The sequence below is a fragment of the Hipposideros armiger genome, unplaced genomic scaffold (genome assembly GCF_001890085.2).
Source record: "Hipposideros armiger isolate ML-2016 unplaced genomic scaffold, ASM189008v1 scaffold_319, whole genome shotgun sequence".
NCBI classification, from domain to species: Eukaryota; Metazoa; Chordata; class Mammalia; order Chiroptera; family Hipposideridae; genus Hipposideros; species Hipposideros armiger.
In genome coordinates this window covers 1,592,347-1,605,442 of record NW_017731669.1, presented here as the reverse complement: position 1 = coordinate 1,605,442, position 13,096 = coordinate 1,592,347, and the positions used below count along the sequence as shown (strand labels likewise).

The 13,096-nt window shown below is 41.7% G+C and overlaps 1 protein-coding gene and 1 pseudogene across 1 annotated transcript; both read left to right on the top strand.

Moving 5' to 3' along the window:
• Positions 1 to 9,522, top strand: part of LOC109392207 (FERM and PDZ domain-containing protein 2-like) — a 40,664-nt pseudogene extending 31,142 nt beyond the window's left edge.
• A 638-nt stretch (positions 9,523 to 10,160) lies between these two features.
• LOC109392193 (probable RNA-binding protein 23) lies at positions 10,161 to 12,861 on the top strand. Its single transcript, XM_019660460.1, has 2 exons — positions 10,161 to 11,563; positions 11,655 to 12,861. The coding sequence occupies exons 1-2, from the start codon at positions 10,336 to 10,338 to the stop codon at positions 11,741 to 11,743; spliced, it is 1,317 nt and encodes a 438-aa protein (XP_019516005.1). The 5' UTR covers positions 10,161 to 10,335; the 3' UTR covers positions 11,744 to 12,861.
• Positions 12,862 to 13,096: the final 235 nt, after the last annotated feature.

Here is a 13,096-nt window from a genome sequence, read left to right as displayed (position 1 = left end):
GAAGGTGATGATGACAGGATTTCACCAAAGTTAAAAGGATGTTCAGTGTCCAAAAATTTAATCAAGATTATGTGAAGAGCTGTAGGCTTCTCAGGCAATGGAATCTATAATATCTTCAGAGATTATTTATCTGCAGGGAGAGGTTGGCAAGGAGCCTTAAAAGGAGCTCTCAAAAGCCATAATCTGTCCCTGTTCTTGTGACCCTGCCTGGGGGTGAGAGAGATTGGACAGGACATGGTACTCTCTGCTGAGGAGTAGAGATGGAAAACTGGATCTTACCAATGAAGCCCTGCTGAGAGGTTTTCAAGTGCCTGGGGCAAGATGTCCCTACTGTGAATCTGGTTGCATCAACATTCTCATGAGAACTGGAGTTGTCCAGGTAAAGATAAGGATGGTAGAGACCAAGCTAGAGATGTGACTAAACACATTTGTGTTAGGTTTATACTCCATCTCTTAAGAATTGGGTTGGCCTGTTACAGTCCCAGCTTTGAATGACCCTCAGACCCTGGACAAAATTCAGTCCCCTAACCTGGTAAACTGGCAAACCGAGGACAGATCTTGGGCTGCAGGGACACTATTGAGGCACTGACACATGGTAAAAAATACCAGTGACTGGTCACTTTCTCTGCAGGATGTTGATGGCTTATCTTGCTTTAACAGGGATGCTAACCATGTGGATGGTTGCTTTCCATGCCTGGACGTTAATTTTTCCATCTGTAAAATGAAGGGGTTGGACCAGATAATGTTGCATTTGCCTTTGATTGAAACAATTGGGAAAAGGATTCCCTTATGGTGAGATGACCCAGAACGGTCTGAATTCTATAACCATGTCCAGAATATTATTATGCTATTGTACCATTTTCATAACAACTATAATCCAGGTATTGTTTTAGGTTCTCCATGAAGAAAGGATTCCTTGGGTTAAAAAATATTAATAGCAAAATGCTATCATATCAGAGGTGCAGAGAAATTCTGTAGTAAGAAGATCTGTTTAACTCAGTGTTTCCTACACTTATTGGCAATTCTTCCTTTATTTTTTATTTTTTTTCAAAACATCTATTAAAGTGTTTTTCATGGAATGGTTTGAAGCTCATTATTTAGATCAGTGTGACTGTCTCTTCTAAATTGGCCTTTTTCTTGCTCCAGGTCATTCAGCAGCTCCCGGAATATGGAGTGCTAGTTCACTGAGTTCTCCCAGAGAAGACAAGGCCAGGAGGGGAAATGGCCTTGGGGATCTGTGCCAAGGGTGTCATTGTATACGAAGTGAAAAACAACAGCAGAATTGCAACTTTATGATTTCAGTGGAGAGAAATTGGGAAATTGAGAAGTTGAAAAACTTACGTGAGTGTAGCTCAGATCCATGTTTCATTTTCCTTTGATCTGTGTTGTGAGAAGGATGCAAATATCAAAGTAGCAGTCTCACACACATTTGTTTCTTTCCACAATGCTAGACAATTAGAAGAAAGCCATGTACCTAGCCCTACTGAATCAGATTCCCACAGGCATTAACCAAGGCTCTGGCCAGAGAATAGTCTCCAAAAGTCGAGGGAGAGTGGTTTCACACAAGAGGGTCACACAAGTTTGCAAGTGATAGGGTTAGGCAAGGCGAACAGAATATTACACAAGAAGGGTGAGAGACAGAGTCCAGTGTTCAGCGAGAGTCCCTTCGGTGCTGGGGTGTGTAGCATCGGGCATCAGGCTGGGTGGATGAGATGGTCAGGAGGTGAGGCTTTGAGCGTTCTGTCTGGGGTGAGTGCAGGTGCAGCTGCCAGCTAGTCAGTTGAGGTCTGAGTGATGAGCTGTCAGGGAGCTCTGATTTTATTCTTGAGACCCGGTGCTGTGCACTCATCTGCAGTGTGATAAAGCTGTACAGATGGTCACACTCCACCCTGCATCTGGAGTTATCTGATTAGGGCGTTCACAGGGCATGCCTTTCACGTGATGCTCTGGCATGACTGTCACTCTGTGACTGACATAGCTATCAAAATTATTAGAGTCCATTTTGTGTTCATAATTAATGCTCTATACAATCTGTTACCTCTTTGAAGGAACAATGGGTCATGTGATCTCCTGACCAGACAATCTCACAGCCTGCCAGCTAACCTGTACTTGGATGCACTGTGGTATATTTGGAAGAAGTCTACCAGGGGATTTGAGAACCCTCAGGAGGGTATTTCTTCCCTACCATCTCTAGCCCAGTCACCCATGCTCTCACGAACAGCCATTAGCCTAAAAAGCTACACTTTCCCTCTGGGTAAAGTCCTCTTAGCCTTGGAATCCACCAATGTTGAAAGCATTGGTTGGAGGTGGGAAGTGGGGGAGGAGAGCATACTGTAGGTGCAGTGGAGTCTACAAGACTTTGAAACATTTCCCTTGTGGGGTTTTTTGTTTGTTTGTTTTACTTCTTTTTAAAAAAATTAGTTTCAGGTGTACCCCTTGTGTTTTAATTTTCCCTTCACACTTAGTGTGCTGAGGTGCCTGACCTGTCTCCCATGGGCTACACGTGCACTACATACAGGACACTGGTCACTGCAAAACTTTGATACCCACTGAAAGCTTAAAAGCCTTCTTTTTTTTTTACTTCCTATTAAATTTACATATGAAATTATATTTGAACACCATTTGCATGAAAACCATTATACTTCCTTGAATTTAGTTATGATAAATTTAGCACGAAAAATCATTATGTGTGCCCCCATAGCAGAGAGTACTCTGGGACCTCATCTGCCTGCCTGTCCTGTGGGTCATCCCAGTAAAAGTGCCATCACTTCAGCAATGATTAATAATAAATCACAAAGTTCTTCATCCTGTGGCCGATGAAAAACTTAGTTTTTGTCTCTACTTAATTTTCTGTTATGGTTTTCAACTATTCCTACTGGCAAGTTTGCTGTTTTTATTATCATTATCTAATGTTAGAGTTTCCTAAGTAGAATGTAATTGGTTTTATTCATTTTCTCAATGTTTCTTTTGTTTTTTCCATCTTGTCTGTTGAAGTTAGCATATTGTTAAAGTATGATTCTTGATAAAATTTCATAATAAATTATTGTTTGTCTTTAGGAAAAAAGCTAATATCTAAAAGTAAATAAATAATAGCTGAGCATAATTTAATTGAGTTTATCAAAATGGCCTTTATACTATCAGGAAACTGACATTTCCCCAATTTTTAAAAAACATATCTAAAATAAATGATATTTATATTTGGGAATTTTTCAGAATTTTAATGACTTTTTGAAGAATTTTAATTATTAATTAATTCAGTACTATTGCATTACTCCCTTTTTTCTTTATGTCATGTTTAATTGTTCAAAATTATTAATGTAATTTGTTTCAAAACATTTGTAAAAATGCAGATAACCTAACAAGTAATTTTCAAAAATAGAATTTTTGAAGTCTTCAAGTTTAACAATCCTCTTAAATAAATACTTTATATTTAAGTTGGTGTAATTTTTACCGATATTTATTTTCCCCACAACCAAGGATGATTTCTTGATCAAAACTAGAAAGTCATCAGGTTCACAAGTAGCTTAAAAAAAAGTACCACTAATTAAGATTTCCATGTCCTGATGACTATCCTGGTTCTCAGCATAAATGTCTTTTTTTATGGTAAAGTCATCACAGGAAGTAATGTCACCAGCTCTTGCCACAAAGCAGGCATCTTACACTAAAATGACTGAACTCTTCATACTCATGTAAACACAAAATGGGGAACTCTGTGAACAATAGGAGAATGAACTCAGGAAGCTGGTTTGAAATTTGCTTAATTAATAGCGGAACCCAAAACGTTTCAAACAATTCCAGATCATTTTGTCAGCCTGCAGGGAAGTAGCATAGGAAATAGGGGAAAATGAGCTTTTCAAAGAATTTGATTTGTAGGTATGTTGGCAGCCTGTCCAAGACAGAGACAACATTAATTCAGAAGATTATTCAATTGAGAAAATGTTCATTGTAGAATGATGAACCTACCAATGTTAGTACTGTTCTTGGTTATTAGCATAGCTAAAATATCTGAAGAGAAAAGCAGTGGAAAATATAAGCTTTGTAGTGATCTCTCTAAGAAAAAGAATACAAAATTCCAAATACAAACCAGGGTATGAAAGTGGATATTTGTTTAGAATGAGAAAAGAAAATACCACAACTTGTGAATTTTAAGAAGCTGAATAAGCACTGAAAATCCACAAAAGCCAAAAAATAATATTTTTTATTAACTTCCTGATAAACTCTATAATTCTTTTTTCCTTCCAAATTTTTGTGGGCACACACTGTGATTACGTTTTCATTTGATGACACTTCTGTAATATCATTTTCTCTAGAGAAAATAGAAATATAGTTTACCCTTTCTTCTAGCATGGCTGATTGAAGGATGTTTTATTATTGATGCATAAAACATGCAGTTTTGTACAGACATACTTGCTCTTTATAGTTCTGTGACAGGTTTCTGTGCTATAAACACAAGAAATCTAATAAATTATATTTCATGTGGTTCCCATAAAAAAATAAAGAAAAATATTGTGTGGTATAGCGATAATGTAGTATATACAATTTTATAAGGTATATCTCTGATAAGACAGAACTTCCACTTGATTGGGTGTTTTTGAGAAGTAATTTTTTAAAAACAGTTTTTCATTTCTGATGTTTGAAAAAATTTCCAGACTGGCCTCTGGCTGTGTACATTTCAAGCCTGGTTCCCCTCCATTGCCACGTACTTCTGGTGCTGGGTATTGTGGGGCACAGTCAATAACATTGGCTACTGGCTATTGGCTATCATTATGTTGAGACTTTGGGTGAGTTGGACCAATGGAAGGAGTATTCTGGGATGAGTGGCAAAAATTATTGCAGAAGAGACTGCAAACCACAAAAATAAATCCCACTGAATCTGCACTGAAAGTATTCCCATCTCAGCTTCTCCTTGGTGGGATCTGCTTCCACACCACACACCACCACCTGTGGTGAGGAGAAGTGGGAATGAACTGGAATGGAAAGCAGAGTCAGTGGTCTTAACTGATTGTGGCAGAAACATCTTATTTTCCACATTTTATAAGAAAATGTGAAGACATTGCCATGGTCTCTCCTGGGAAGTGGCCTACCCTGGAGCTTCAGCCTCGTTAACTTCATGGCGAGTCTGCCTCTGCCTGGAAGAATATCGTTCTGCAAAGATGTATCAAAACAACCAAACAAACTAGAGTGCGAACAAGCAGTATCAACAATAAAACTACTGGGAATGAAATATGTGAGAATAATTCTCTCTGTTCAGGTTTGTTAAAGAATAGCTCTTAGATTTGTTTGTTAATTAAAAACTTTTTTTAAAGATTTTTTTGTTGGGGAATTGGGGAAGGGAACAGTGTTGGGGAATTGGGAAAGGGGAACATTATGTTCTTCCAGGGTCCATCAGCTCCAAGTCAAGTTGTTGTCCTTCAATCTTAGTTCTGGAGGGTGCAAGCTCTGCTCCAAGTCCAGTCGCCGCTTACAATCTAGTTGTGGGGGCGGGGAGGGAAAAGGAAGCACCGCCCACCATCCCATGCGGGAGTTGAATCAGCAACCTTGTTGTTAAGAGCACGTGCTCTCACCAACTGAGCCATCTGCCCGCCCATCTGCAGCTCAGCGGCAGCTCAGCTTGGGCACAGCTTGGGCGCAGCTCACTGGCCCATGTGGGAATCGAACCAGCAAACCTGTTTCTCAGAGCTTGTGCTCTAACCAACTGAGCCACCCTGCCGGCCCCTAGATTTTTAAAAAGTGATTTACTTACCTAAAATTTTTCAATACCTGAGTGAACTTGATATAAAATTGTCATGTATGTATGAAAACATAATGTACACTGAAAAAGTAAATGGATTACAAACAAATATTCAACTTTGGAAAAGTGTGGATAAAATAATCCATAGTGGAATTTAGGCATTATTGTAGTTTAATACTAAGGAAGCATTATTAAGGCTAGTAAGGCAGCATCCATGAAAGTTTAAGAAAATACATTATCAAAAGCATATTAGATATAATATAATTCAATTGAATTCAAAATCCATTAACATTAGTGTAAGAAGGTTCAACATTTCATTGGTTAATAAAAGAAAGGACTATTTAAAGAATGCTCAAATTATCTAAAATTAGGCTAATGATAAAAAGCAGTTTCTAAAAGAAAAAACAATGAATAGTAATCTGCCTTTTGTTAATATCTGACTTGTGTGAATGGGGTTTCTTAGAAATGGTGACTATTATGAAGTAAAAGGGATCAGCATTAGAGAGTCAGGAGTTTCAGGGAGCTCTTTCAAGTATAAGCATATTTATAAAGTTGTCTTTATAGGAGCAAGCTCAAGGTTCTTAAAGAAATATCTAGAATATAGATTTATTTGGAAGTTATATATAAATTTGTTTTTGATATTATTTCTATTACTTTGCTTTATTGTTCTTATTAGAATTATATATTGCAAAAAGTTATGAAAAAATTTATGTTTTTCCACAGAGCTCCATACAGATAACACCATATAGATAATCCTGTCTAGTTTATCCCAGTGAGCTGTACAAATATTATTACTTTGTATGTGGGTCTTGAGATATAAATGGGGAAGTGTTTCTTGGAACCTCTGTTCCTGCTGCCTGCTGAAGACTGGTGGTCTATTCTCTCATCTGTAGAATAAGGATAATGTTAGAACCTCCCTCATTCTGTAGCTTTGAAGAATAAATGAATTAATACCCAGAAAGCATTTAGAATAGAGCTTGGCCCATAACAGCAAGAAATATGAGAATATGTACAGTGCTTTTTATCTTTTCTATAGCTCTGCTACCTGAGATTTTGTCTGCAACTTCTGGGAGTTTGTACAATAAAAACTATTTGTATATTTAATAGTCTTTAAAATGCTCACTGAGGATATGTTTACTCCTTGCTCAGGGCCAAGTGTGTACTTGACTCATTTCATATTCTTTTCACCTAGCCCACTCCTTGGCAGATGGCAATTGCGGATTAACAAACATTTGATTTATGAATGAAAGAAAACTAAAAAGAAGGATTTTCCTTAATATGAGAAAAAATATTGTGCCATAGTTAGACGATACGTGCCAAACACTTCTGATGTGTAGAACCTTGATATTGAACTGAGGCCCAGTGCTTGCTTGCTTTCTGGACAGTTGTGCTTTAATGGGTAAAGATGATCAATATATTAAAGTCTGTGTTTGTTTCCTTCAGTGAAAGAAGTTCACCATCACAAGCAGGATCTGGGAAAAAGCATATATTTGTCACTGATTCAGTCAAGACCTATAAATATTTACTGGGCCTCTGCTCTACCCAGCATGGCTTTCATGCACAGATGAATGCTCCCGCATTGCAACCGGTGAGTAGATAACTACGTTCTCAATGTGGAGAGATTTTCCTTTGATTACTGGATTTATCACATTGACTGTTGATCTCTAATCATTATTTCGTATTCAATTATGAAAGGGAACAATATACTATAGAGGTTTCGCCCCTCATATTCATAGAGTGGTCTCTGCATGCACGTCATATGAGAGACCACTAGTGTTGCAGAATCTCAAGTCCCCACTGAATTAAAATCTGTATTTGAAAAAGAACCCTGTTGATGCAGATGCAGATAGAATTTTGAGAACCTCTGGCTTAGAATGTGGCCCCTGGAGTACAATAGACTCAGGGCAATGCCACTTATTAGCTTCATGACTGGACGATTCACTTGCCCTCTCTGAGCCTCGGTGTCCTCAGTTGAGCACACTGGCCATCTGGTAGGTTTGTGCTGTGCTCCATTGGTATAGTGTGTGGGATGTTTCTTGCTCCACATCAAGTGTTCATTGCTCATCATGAATAATAATGGCAGCTCCTGTTTGTGGGGATTTTGTTCAGTGCCAGCTAATTCATGTGGGAGCTGTGTCACCAGGTCCCGGGGTCCTGGAATGGGGGACCAACTGGGAAACAAAAATGCTGAGCTTTCAGATACAGAACCAAACATATGAAATAAAGGTGGCATAGTATTTGCAGCAAAACCAAATAAATATATAAATATTTCACTGAAATTGTGGAGTGGCCATTCTAGGATATTTCCAGGAAGCTGCAGATAATTAATGTAAATTAATTATATCTTACCTGCTATTGCTGAGATACAATGTGAAACTTCATTAATATTGCTTTTATTGCCTGTTATCAGTGAACATAAAATGTTAATAAAGATTCCATGGACTCACTTGTGAAATTAGTCCTTCTAAGCCTATTTTGCTCATAATAATACTGTTTTCTCAAACTGCAAATTCTACATCATAGGAGATTTCAGGAACCTAACATTTTCATTAAAAGAATTATTTTAAGCAATTTTTCTTTTCCATTCTTTTTATCTGGCTTGAGGCTATTTTATTTCATTTTTGTGGTAATAATAGTTATGAGCTATTCTCTTAACAATTTTCACATATGTAACACACTACTGTTAATTATAGTCACCATCTTGTACATTAGGTTCCCAAACTTATGTATACTCATCTTAGAGCGGGGAGTTCGTATCCTTTGATCAACACCTCCTCATTTTCTCCACCCCTCAGCCCCTGGCAACCATCATTCTACACTATATTTCTACGAGTTTAGCTTCTTTAAATTCTACATACAGGTGAGAACATACAGTATTTATTTTTCTCTGCTTGATTTATTTCACTAAGCATAATGTCCTCAAGTTCCATCTATATTGTCCAAAATGGCAGGATTTCATTCTTTTTTTATGGCTGAGTAATATTCCACTGTATATATAACCACATCTTTATCCATTCATTTGTTGATGGACACCTAGGTGGTTTCCGTATCTTGGCTATTGTGAACAATGCTGCAGCGAACATGGGAGTGCAGTTATCTCTTCAATAGCCTGTTTACATTTCCTTAGGTATATTCCCAGAAGTGGAATTCTGCAGCTCTGCTGTGGGCTGCCCAGGATCTCGCCCTGGTTCCCTTTCCTTTTTCCTCATGGGCCTTGGTTCTGGGTGGCTCCTGCATCTTTGAAACACTATAACTAACCTAGACTATAGCACTTCCTGTCCAGATCGATTCGGACATTTGTCATCTACTTCCCTGGTGCCAGAGTTATACTGTGAGTCAGTCATGGCTGGTGGACAGAAACCATCCAGTCTCCTTGGCATGTTGGTGGCTTTGGGACATTCTTGGCAACCCTTCCTTCCATTCCTGAAAGGTTATCAACTCTTGGCTCTCCTATCTACCAATAAGTTCTCCTTGTACTGCTTATCTAGCCCATGGAACCCCACTAAGCTGAGGACTAATAATGATAATGCATCCCCCTAGCTCCACCAGCCTCTGCTTTGTCCTGAGTGCCTGATGCTAAGTGTGTAACATCTGTGCTCTCATTCCTTGACCTCACTGTGTAGCCCCTGTCCTGTTGATAGGGCTTCCTCCCCAGTGCCCTGATGCTCTCCAGTTTCGTGCTGGGGACAGCCTTGCCCAGAGCCCACTGGAGGTCTCACCTCTTTGCTACCTTTCATGAGGCCCCTCCTCTAGGAGAAAGCCCCTTCTTCCTGTACCCACAGCCTCTATGAGAAGGCATCCTTCAAACCCATTAAACCTCTCTGAGCCACAACCATCTCAACCTAGAGGATCTTCTATGGGTATTAATATCCACCTTGATTAAGCCTAAGCTCCTTGTTCCTTTGAGCCCTGGCAGTCAGAAGGCTAGGCATGCCTCAGATAAAATATCTGTGCTACTGGTGCTGTCTCTGCATTTTTGACATGTCCATTTTCTGGTGTGGACTGTGGGGTCCACTGATTTGAGTGTGAGTCCTGTCCTATGACCTAACAGTCCTAGGACCTTGAGCAAATTACTAACTCTCTCTTAGTCTCACATTTCCTCATCTATAAAATGGGTATAACAGCTTCTACTCCACAGGGTTATTGTGAGGATTAAATGATACAATGCAGATAATGTGCTTACCACGGGGCCTGGCACATAATAAGCGTTCAGTATCTTTGAGTTGTTCGTGGTGTTATGCATCAGAATAGGCCCAAGCTCTGGAGTAAGATGCCATGCAATTCATGCAAAAGCTGCAGGTTATATTTAAATTGCTTATATTCCTCCATTCTTTCTTGTCCACTGTATGTGAGTGATGATACTAAATGCCTCATAGACACAGAAAGTTCTCAAAAAGTATTTTTTAAAGGCTATCTGGAGATTGGGGAAAGTTCTGGAAGACAGCGGAGCTGCCGCCATTTTGCTGGAAGAGGAGCAGCTCAGGCAGTAGTGCTGCTTTAACTGATAAGACTCTGAAAGTCATCTGTGCTTCGCGCCCTCCAGACACCCAGAGGAACGCAGAAAACCGGGACCCCCTGCGGGGAACCGGAACTGATCCGCTACAATGGCATCTGATGACTTCGATATAGTGATTGAGGCCATGCTGGAGGCTCCCTATAAAAAAGAAGAGGATGAGCAGCAAAGCAAAGAGGTTAAAAAGGACGGCCCTGGCAACACCTCCCCCAGCACTGGCAACAATGACAGTGGGAGCAGCAGCACCAGTGGGGAGGCAAGCAAGAAGAAGAGGAGTCGGAGCCATAGTAAAAGCAGGGATAGAAAGCACAGTCATAGTCAGGACCCGGATCGGCACAGGCGGAGAAACAGTCGAGATCGGCAGCGTCGTCACCGCAGCCGTAGCTGGGATCGCCGACATAGTAGTGAGTCCCGAAGCCGGGACAAGCGGCGTGAGGATCGTGTCCGCTACAGAAGTCCACCGCCTGCCACTGGGCGTAGGTATGGACACAGTAAGAGTCCTCATTTCAGAGAGAAGAGCCCAGTCAGGGAGCCGATTGATAATCTGAGTCCCGAGGAGCGTGATGCCCGAACAGTTTTCTGTATGCAGTTAGCTGCCCGCATTCGGCCTCGAGACCTGGAGGACTTTTTCTCTGCTATTGGCAAGGTTCGTGATGTACGTATCATCTCAGATAGGAACTCACGTCGTTCTAAGGGCATTGCCTATGTGGAATTCTGTGAAATCCAGTCTGTGCCACTGGCCATTGGGCTGACTGGGCAGCGGCTGCTGGGGGTGCCTATCATTGTACAGGCCTCACAGGCTGAGAAAAACCGACTGGCAGCCATGGCCAACAACCTGCAGAAGGGCAGTGGTGGACCAATGCGCCTCTGTGTGGGCTGCCTGCACTTCAATATCACCGAGGACATGCTCCGGGGGATCTTTGAGCCCTTTGGCAAAATTGATAATATTGTCCTGATGAAGGATTCAGATACAGGCCGCTCTAAAGGTTATGGTTTCATTACGTTCTCTGACTCCGAGTGCGCCCGGCGGGCCTTGGATCAGTTGAATGGCTTTGAGCTTGCTGGTCGACCTATGAGGGTTGGCCATGTGACTGAGCGACTGGATGGTGGCACAGACATTACTTTCCCTGATGGAGACCAGGAGCTGGATCTGGGATCAGCAGGTGGACGTTTGCAGCTCATGGCCAAATTGGCAGAAGGCTCTGGAATCCAGCTGCCAACCACAGCTACTGCTGCTGCCGCTGCCGCCCAGGCTGCTGCTGCCTTGCAGCTGAATGGAGCAGTCCCCTTGGGGGCCTTGAACCCAGCAGCCCTGACTGGTAGACTTGGATTTGGGAAGGGGAGAGAATGGTTGGGGCCTGGAAAGAAGGAATGCTCTGTGCTCACTAACTTTGCCTCTCTCTGTTCCAGCTCTGAGTCCAGCCCTGAACCTCGCCTCTCAGGCACTTGCCTCCCAGTGCTTCCAGCTTTCCAGCCTCTTTACCCCGCAGACCCTGTGAATCTCGGGACCTAGCTCATTTTAGTCTCTAGTTATTTTCCTTCTTTTGGTTTTTATTTACCTCTTCTTGCTCCAGGTAAATCAGTGGCACAATACACTATCTCCCTGTGCCTCTGGGTCCTTCCACTCCCTTCTCCACATTTACCCTTCTACGGCCCCTTTACTCCATTTTGTGGACCAAGCCATCCTGAGGGTGCGGACATTGACTTTGGGGAAATTGGGGCCACCCTTAGACACCAAGAAGAGCTTCTGCCTATGGCCCCACTGGGAATGGACTCTGCTGACCAACCGCTAGTCAAAGCGAACAGAAGTATTGAACACCTGTTTCTCCTTGTATATCGTCTCCTGGGATGATCTTCATTGCCTTTCCAACCACCTCTTAGTGATTCCTCAATTCGTCCTCTGTTGGGAAGGCCATAGGGCATTAACTGAAGGAACTAACTTCTCTCCTTTTCCTATACGTTTACCCTACAATTTTGTCAAGGAAAACACTTAAGCCCTCTGGTTCAAGAGGACTTTGGAGTTGTGAGGGTGAACCTTGAAGGTGCTGGCTTGCTGCTGCAAGGGCCCTGGAAGATAGCATGGACATGTATGTGCATTGTGAAGCCTGCCTTTCACCTCAGGCTGGGGCCGGAACTACTGTGGGGCAGCCTTTTGCTGGGAGCTGGGAGAATGATCAATCCTGCCAGGCGTTTTGGATGTCTTAGGGGCATTCAGGAGTTCAGCGAGAGATGGAGTGTACCTTTCCGGTATCTTTCATCTTCCTTTGTATAGTTAGTTGTCCTTCCTCCCTGGTCCTTGCTTTTGTCCAGGGAGAGAGGATGATGGGGAGGCTGCTACTCTCCACCATTTGCCATGTGCCTCTACTGTGGGCTCAACCGCAGCTGTTAAAGCTGCTCCTGCCCCCTACCTGGGCACATGTGAGCCCTTCTCACTGGATTTTATACCCTTGTGTCTGTGTACATAAATATGTATATATATAAACTTTGTACAAAAGGCAAGCCCTGCTGTTGTGGCGGCGGCTGCCCATATGTGTGTGGTCTCCGTTGTGTCTGATGTTAACTTCTCATGAGCCAAAACCATGAATGGTTCTAGGAATATAAAACATTTGTAATGCCATTGCGTTTTCTTTTAACTTTATCTAACCTTCTTNACACACACACACACACACACACACACACACACACACACACACACACAACTGGAGCCACACAAGCACCATGTGCTTGAGCACTTTTGCCTTCTCGATTTTAGCAGAGAGCAGATGGCCAGAATATAGTCATCATTTTCCTTTTTGAAAATGCAAACTAGGCTCTGTATAGAGCCTAGTTAATTTATAGGATCTATCCATCAA